The sequence below is a fragment of the Elephas maximus genome, chromosome 22 (assembly GCF_024166365.1).
Source record: "Elephas maximus indicus isolate mEleMax1 chromosome 22, mEleMax1 primary haplotype, whole genome shotgun sequence".
NCBI classification, from domain to species: Eukaryota; Metazoa; Chordata; class Mammalia; order Proboscidea; family Elephantidae; genus Elephas; species Elephas maximus.
The window spans coordinates 9,929,006-9,937,538 of record NC_064840.1 but is presented as its reverse complement, the minus strand read 5'-3'; the positions used below and the strand labels follow the sequence as shown (position 1 = coordinate 9,937,538).

The 8,533-nt window shown below is 46.6% G+C and overlaps 1 protein-coding gene across 11 annotated transcripts in view; it reads left to right on the top strand.

The window, feature by feature from the left end:
• The first annotated feature begins 1,639 nt into the window (after positions 1–1,639).
• ATXN2 (ataxin 2) overlaps positions 1,640–8,533 on the top strand; it is a 119,680-nt gene continuing 112,786 nt past the window's right edge. For 6 of the 11 annotated variants that reach the window (XM_049866798.1, XM_049866800.1, XM_049866797.1 and 3 more), the window contains exon 1: positions 1,867–2,140. In XM_049866798.1, coding sequence (XP_049722755.1) covers positions 1,953–2,140 — 188 coding nt within the window. In that variant the 5' untranslated portion in view covers positions 1,867–1,952. Of the gene's footprint in view, positions 2,141–8,533 lie in introns of all 11 variants that reach the window. The other 5 variants (XM_049866793.1, XM_049866792.1, XM_049866790.1 and 2 more) reach the window with 1 other exon arrangement.

Below are 8,533 nucleotides of genomic sequence, written 5' to 3'. Positions count from 1 at the left end.
GCCATTGCAAAAATTGCACTGATAATGGATGGGAACTTGAGCTCTCTCAGCCTACATGAAATCAAGTTCAGCTATGTCAGCTTCAGGCCTTCTTATTCTACTTCCCTTTTTCTTTCCGTCTGCCAGGAGTCTGATGCTAAGATTGAATTCTGAGAACTTAGTCCCATATATTGCTGTCAAATAATTAAATCAACGAAAGTTGATTGTATCACTATTGTGGTTCTTTCTTTTTCCATCTGGTATTTTATTCTCAATTTCTTTGGGTTAATTTTTAAAGGATTTGTAACTGTTGGTTTAAAGGAATAGCTTAAATGGGGTGGGGGGGAGGGGGAGCTGACTTCCTAGTTTTCAAATGTTTGTGGAATACAAGGATCATTTTTACCTGGACTATCTAGGAGATTAATTTCATTTTGGCTATTAGAGATACCTGGCTTAATCATTCCCCCAAGTTTTTCCATATCTTTCTCTTTATCTGGACAACTCTAGGAGACAGAGGGGAATTTTGTTGCTTTTTTCCCCTGTCATTTCCTGAAATAATTTCACTTTTAAACAAACTAGATTCTTCACTGGGGGGGGGGGGGGGGAAGTCGTTATCTACTTGCTTCCAGCTTAATTGCAACATATGTAAAGAACTGACTACTGTGCTGGCTGGCGCCCTAAGTTAAAGTAAAACTTCTAAAGGGGCCAATGTCTAAAGTTCGCACATTCTTGTGAGGTCTGTTCTGTCTCCACTGAAGGAGACCCTATTATCCATAGCGCTACCAAATCACGTACATTTCCTTTTGAGTCTTATGAATGGAGGAAACGAAGTTCAAGTGAGGGGTAAAAAATGGGTTCAGACGAAGGTCAGGTACCCAAAAGAGTTTTCTGGTTACCGTGTTGCTGGAGTGGAAAAAGTGGGGAAAAGGTAACCAGATGTGGGTGGCCCCAAGAGGTTGCTCCAACCCCATTAGTTAGTCTTGGCAGGGAAAGTGAGCGCGGCCTGCCTTTGGGCCACCCAGTGCCACTTGAGGGCCTACTGTGTGCCAGGCACTGTTCGAGGTGCTTTCTACGTAGCACGACAGTCTCCGCCCTGCAGGCGCTCGCAAGCCCATTTTCTAGGTTGCATCAGGTGGGGGCCCACAGGGCTCCTCCAAGGAGTCTGAGGACGTTGGAGGAACACTCGGGAGGAGGGGGCCACTTTCCTCCTGTCCCCTGCACTAGGCCGACCCAGCAGGCGAAGACCGACACGCCCTCGCAGGAGGCCAGACCCGCCTCGAGGAGGGCGGACCCAGGCAGGGCCGGACGCCGGGCCCTCACCCGACCCTCGCAAACGCGCCCCAGCGCAGCGCCCGCTCCTCACGTGTCCCTCCCGGTCCCCGGTCGTCTCACGGAGTGCTTCCGCCCGACCCTTCCGACTTCCGGTAAAGAGTCCCCAGCTCCGCACCTCCGCGCCCACCCGGCACCGCCACCCAGTGTCTCGGCGTGCCCGGCCTCGGATGCGGTCGGCAGCCGCAACAACTCGGAGCCCCGCGGCGGCCGTCGAGCCTCGCCGTTTCGCCGCGGTCAGGTGGCCGGGGCGGTGCTCGCTCCCGCGGCCGGCGCGGCGGCGCGGGCGGGGCGGTGGCGGCGCGGCCCCGTATCCCTCCGCCGCCCCTCCTCCGCCCGGCCCCGGCCCCCCTCCCTCCGGGCAGCGCTCGCCTCCCTCCGCCTCAGACTGTTTTGGTAGCAACGGCAACGGCGGTGGCGCGGCCCGGCTCGGCTCCCGGCGGCTCATCGGTCTCAGCGGGCCTCCCCGCCCCTTCGTCGTCGTCCTCCTCCCTCTCGCCGGCCCCGGCGCCCCCCCGGCCGCGCCAGCCCGCGCCTCCTCGCTCCGCGCCCGCGCGTCCCCGCCGCGCTCCGGCGTCTCCTCGGCGCGCCCGGCTCCCGGCTGTCCCCGCCCGGCGTGCGGGCCGGTGTATGGGCCCCTCACCATGTCGCTGAAGCCCCAGCAGCAGCAGCAGACCGCGGCCGCCAATGCCCGCAAGCCCGGCGGCCTCCTCACGTCGTCCGCCGCCGCGCCGGCGCCGTCCTCGTCCTCGTCCTCAGCCACCGCGTCCTCAGCCGCTGCGTCCTCCTCGGCGGCGGCGGCGGCGGGCGGCGGGCGGCCTGGCCTGGGCAGGTGGGTGTCGGCGCCGAGCCCCCTCTGCCCGGGCCTGGACGGCCGGGCCTCGAGTCCCCTCCCCCGCGGCGCCTTTCCTCCCGTGACCGGCGGGGCCCGGGGGGTGGGCTGGGGGCCCGCGGTGGGGGCGGGGGCCTCTCGGGCTGGAGCCGAGGGGCTGGAGGCTCCCACGGGGCTTCTCGGCGATTGTCAGGCCGCGTCCAGTCTCTTGCACCATCCCCACCCCCTTCCCCAAACGGTCAAGATGGAAGGACCGGGCAGCCGCCTTCTCTCGGTTTCCACGCTCGGGGGGGTTCACAGGTCTCCGCAATTGTCAGCCCCGGTTCCGCCTTCTCTACGCCTCCCTCTCCTCGTGGGGGGGGGTGCTTGGGCAGCACCCCCACCCCTAGTTTAAATGTTGATGTTGGCGGGGTCCTGGAGCTCCCGAAACATGTCTTCTCCACCAGTGGGGAATTTCGGGGGAGGGGGGATTGGACAGCGTCCCCTCCTGTTGAAGGGCGCATCTGGGATCGCTGGGGTCTGTCCGGTCTCCCTTGACGCCCCTCTTCCCTGGCCTGGAGACGGTCGAAGGACGGGGCGGAGGGGTGGGCAGTGGCCTCCCGCCCCCTCCCCATTGAAACCTGCGATCGTGGGGCTCCGGGCCGTCCCGGGCAGCGTCCTCCGTCCCCTACCTGGGGCAGGGGTGGGACGGCCCTCCCCGCAAGGCCTCTCCTGCCGGGTGGCGGCCCAGCCGCATTGCTGTCGGAGGCCGCCGAGGAGCAGGCGCCTTTGAACAGGGTGGGCGAGGGCCGGGCCCCGCCGGGCCGCTGCGGGAAGCGGGCCGCTGCGCATTTTCTCACTACCCCCGCTTCAGTCGCCGGAATTTCGAGGGAAGAGGAATTGCCGCGGGGGCATGAAGGGCTCCTGAAGCAGAAATGCGGGTGTTTACTTGCGACCCCCGCCCCCTCCCCCTAACTCAGGCTTGTGGTGGGGGCCCGGGGGCTCGGTGTGCTTTCAGCGAACTGGCTTTGACTCTGGAGGGCGTGTTTGCGTGGGAAGGCCTGTTGGGGGTGGGGGGTGGCTGTCAGTTCGTATTTCATGAAGTAAGAAAATGCTTAGTGTTCAAACTGGGCAGCAAATGTCAATAGACTCCATTCCATTGTGGCCGGTGTCCTTAACTTGGGGAGTGCCGCCAGAGCTTACCAAGGGCACACAAGTCCATTTCCCCTGTGCCCCGGGCCCCTCCGTGGTGCAGGCACTGCCATGCCTCCCTTAGGCCTAGGCAGAACTGGCAAGGCCAGTGACCATTGTCCTCCTTAAATAGACATACTGGTCTTTCAAAGGTGGGCTAAGGGAGTTTTTCATACACTGAGTTTTCTTTTTGAAAACAAATTTTCAGCGAAATGTAAATACTCGTTTACAGCAGGCGAACTTTACCTATCCAGATGATTCAGAGCTGGTTTTTAAGGAATTCTCCCTTCAGAGGGGGGACAGTCACTTTTTTGGCTTCTCCTCCCCACAGTCCCACGGTTTCCCCTTCTCTGAAGCACCCACCAATGCTGCCTAGCCCAACAAGTTCAAATGAATGATAGTTTCTGCAGCTCTATACACTTAGCATTCTGTAACTTCAAGTTTCCCTTTTTCAGTGGCAATGATAGTGGAAAACATTTAAAAGATACAGTTTTATAGAAGAGGGTGCTTTTTTTTTTTTTCTTTTTAGGTTTTAAAGGTAGAAATATGACAGATACCTTGTTCAAATAATTAAAAATTAAAACTAAAGGTTTTAAATTGCATTTGCCCTCCCTAGGCTTAAGCATTACATTATTCAGAGTAGTTTGAATGGTCAAAGATAGCTGAAATGTTTTAGTAGTACAGATCTTTTTCTGTTCCTTAAGGCTTCATAAAAACTTAGAGTTAATTTCTTCCTTGCTTTAAATCCTTTTATTTGAGGTATAAATTGTAGCCTTTATTCTTTTTCCTAAATATGCAAAGTTTTGTTTAATGTGAAATTCACATAATGTGAAATTTTACTCTTGAGCACATCTTTAGTTAATGTACTTGTAGAGTTGCTTTTATGAATCACCTTTACTGGGTTCTTTGTAAACCAGTTACAATATCTAGAATCTCCTCACTTAACATTTGAATGCATCAGTGGTAAAATAAGTTTCTGAGCAGGGGTAAAGGCAAAGAAAAAAAGCATCATTGGGTTTGACATGGTTAAAAGGAGCAAAATATTCTTCAAAGCTTTGAAATTCATGTCTGTTTTAAATAGCATAACATATCATCAGATTTGATTTTTACTTTTTTGGTGAATAGTGGATTTTTATGGCCTTTACAAAATGATTTGTTCTGTCTTTTTCACATACTTTTGAGAAGGTGGATTTTTTTTTTTTTTAAGGAAAGAACAATGTAGCTACAATATTAAAATTGGAAAGTAATTTATTTTAACCCAATTTTTATTTTTGCCTTTTATTCTTCAGTTCTTATCAATGTATTTTTATGTTCTTGCATTGCTGATTGCATGTTATTTGTATTTAGCTTTTTTTTTCGTTAGTATTGATATGTATATATGGTTTCTACTCGTATTGTTGGCATTTGGGTTTCCGCTTTTTTGTTATTATAGATAATTGTGCAGTGAACATCTTTACACTAAAGCTTTTTTGCTTCAGTGTAGTTATTTCCTTTGAGAAAGTTCCCAGGAGTGACATTACGAGGTCAAAGGGCTTCAAGATTTTTACGGCTCTTGCTCACTGCCGAATTGCTCCTCAGAAGATTTGTATTAATTTCCAGTGCAGAGAAGGTGGATCTTCTTTAGAATGGCTTCTTTGTAGTTTGTCAAACACTGGAGGGCATTTTGAAGGGAAAAGTTGCCTTTACTGTGAAGTGCACACATTAAGTGCTTTTGTTAGTTACCTGATTGTTTACATTGGAGTTTGAGTTTGAATTTGTTTCCTCTGGGGATTTAATAATGTGTGTGATGGTGCTTGGAGAACTGTAGCTGTTAACACTAGTGAGGATACATAGTTTATCTGTTGTACTAATACTTCGACCTGGTAACTACAGGAATGAATGTAGTGGGGAAGTGTTTTTAAAGCTTTTTTGTTTTTATTTTTTACCTTCTTTCATCTAAAAGTGTGTTTTATTAGCTGCTAGTCTGTAACCAGCCCCTGGTGGCACTGTGGTTAGGGGTTCAGCTGCTAACCAAAAGGTCAGCAGTTCGAATGCACCAGCCACTCCTTGGAAGCCGTATGGGGCAGTTCTGCTATGTCCTTTGTGGTTGCTATGAGTCAGAATTGAATTGACAGCAGTGGGTTTTTACTCTGTACCCAGGCCCCAGTTGTGCAGTGGTTAGTCGTTTGGCTGTTAACCAAAATGTAAAGCAGTTCAAATCCACCAGCTGCTCCTTGGAAACCCTATGGGGCAGTTCTGCTCTGTCCTATATAGTCGCTATGAGTCAGAATCGACATGACAGCAATGTATTTAGTTATTTTTGGTAACTTTTATGTGATTTCATGGCACTGTTGAGAACTGTCACTAGTTAGCCCATGTTTCTTCTACTTCAACATTCCCTTCAATATTTTGAAAAATAATGATTTACTAATCCTATTACCCCAATTCTGATCCTAAATAGTATAGCTGGATTTCTTTGGATACAGGATTCAGTGTGAGTAATTTTTTTTTTCTTTTAAATTCTTAGTAATTTTCAGCTTAGTACTTTCACTGCTTCTTTCTCTGGAGGCATTGCAACTTAGAAAGTATATTACAATTTAGGGTCATTGTTCATCATGTTCCATTTAATAATCAGTGAGATGTTCATCTCTTTAAATTAAAAGTCTTCTGGACGGGCCTAAAACGTCTACATTTATTCCACACGTAAATTTACTGAGTATCTACTATGTACAAAGCAGGTGCTTGACATACATCAGTGAATAAAACAAAGGTAGCTACCCTCCTAGAGCTGACATTCTAATGTGAGGAAACACAATAAAAAAGAGGGATTAAAGTAGCAAACTATATATAACATAAGGGAGCAGAGGAGAGCAGATTACAAATACAGCGAATATACAGAAGTTGTCAAGGATTTCATTTTACTTGGCTCCACGATCGAGAGCCACGGAAGCAGCAGTCAAGAAATCAAAAGACGCATTGCATTGGGCAAATCTGCTGCAAAGGACCTCTTCAAAGTGTTGATGAGCAAAGATGTCACCCTGAAGACTAAGGCGCTCCTGACCCAAGCCATGGTATCTTCAATCGCATCATATGCATGTGAAAGCTGGACAGTGAATAAGGGAGACCGAAGAAGAGTTGACGCTTTTGAATTGTGGTGTTGGTGAAGAATATTGAACATACCATGGACTGCCAAAAGAACGAACCATCTGTCTTGGAAGAAGTGCGGCCAGAATGCTCCTTAGAGGCAAGGATGGCAAGACTGCATCTTACATACTTTGGACATGTTGTCAGGAGGGATCAGTCCCTGGAGAAGGACATCATGCTTGGCAGAGTACAGGGTCAGTGGAAAAGAGGAAGACCCTCAATGAGGTGGATTGATGCAGTGGCTGCAACAATGAGCTCAAGCATAATAACAATTGTAAGGGTGGCACAGGACTGGGCAGTGTTTCCTTCTGTTGTGCATAGGGTCACTATGAGTCGGAACCGACTCGATGGCACCTAACAACAACAGCATACAGAAGGGACTAGGTTGCAATTTTACATGGGCTAGGGTGGGCCTCTTTGAAAAGGGGACATTTGAGCAAAGATTTGAAGGAGGCGAGGGAGTTAGCCACTTGCTTTTTATCTAAAACAGTCATAACAAACGTGGCCTTGTTTGTAATTTTTGAGGTTTAAACTACATCATCCTTTGTTAATTTTTTAATGTGGGTATTGATAATAACTAATGTTGAGGTTACCCAAAAAAGTTAATTGATGTTTAGGTCTCTAGAGGTGAACTGTAGATGGCTGTGTTGTTAACAAAAGAAACACACTGGGCTTGTTTATTTTACCTAATTAGTTTAATGTTCAATGCAAGTACCTAAAGAAAATACACTTTTTAAAGGTTAGACGAAAACCCACATTGAGTTGCTTATCTGGGTTTGTGAAATAAAAAAGTAAGGCTGTAATTGCTGGAATATTTTGCATTCTGAACCAGTGAAAACATTCATGGTATCAGTCATGTTTGGTGTTCTTTTTTGTTTAAGTGTAAACTTGTGTTTTCTCATTAGAGAGACAGTTAATAATTTTACTCAGGGGATGGTAACTCATATCATAGCTATTTAATGGCCGTATCTTTCAACTTAAAGGAGTATTTGATTTTTTTTTTTTTGTCCTAAATAGCTACAACAGTGTTAGAACTGTTTTTCATCGTCACGAGGTGTGTTTCTGTACCTTGATAAGGATTTTATGTTTTTAGCAGGTTTTTTCCTAGAATTGTAATTTCTATTTTGGGTAGTTACTAGTAGTGTTTCGATAGTGATAAAGAGCTGAGCCTGAACTATTTCAAATGATTGTTTTAACTTCAGTGGGAGATGTAAGTAGAATTTATTAGCAAGCCTATGTGCCACTCTTTCTTTTTAAGTGAAATAATTTTTCTGAAACGTATCTGGGTCATCTGTGACTGTTACCATACTTAAGTTTTAATAGGATGCTACAGTGGTCCGTTTTAGCAAGAGTGTTACTGAATTGTAAATGGAATTTGCTAAAAACAGTTAATTCCAACAGTATATAGCCCATTAAAAGAATACCATTTTCTGTTGAGGCCTTTTTGTCTCCTTAGAAGTTAGATTTCAAAAGTAGGGATGTTTTTCTTAGAAAAGTTACTCATTGGTGAATATAAAGCTAGTATCAAGCCTTTGAAAGGTTGCAGCATCTAATCTAGAATTTGTGATGTAGACTCTTGAACCCATAAGCTTTACTAGCTATAGTTATGATTGAAAATAGGTTGACCTGTATCTTAGTGTGTCTTTTAATATCCTTAAGTATATTTTAAAATACATACTTTAATACTTAAGTACATTAAATGTGTGTTTCTATTCAAAACTAATTTGTTCTGCTTTTGAAGATGCATATTTTGTGTAGAACATAAAAACCAAAAAACCAAACCTAGTATTCTTCGTTAAGATCTATGCCTAGCAAAGCACATTTGCAGTAAGCCACTTTTATATAAAAGCCAATTCATTTGTTAGTTCATTCATTAAAGAGATTTTGTCGTGTGTGTGTGTGTGTGAGATATTTGGTGCCTTGGGGCATACAGATGTGCAGAGTATGGTCCTTGATCTTAAACTGCTTATAGTATAAGAGATATAATTCAACTTTATTTTACCACAATAGAAATTTTAAAAATTAAAAAAGTGAGATATACTTGAACCGGTGACCAGAACACATTTATGCTTGAAATTAATAGAGGAAGTATTTATATAA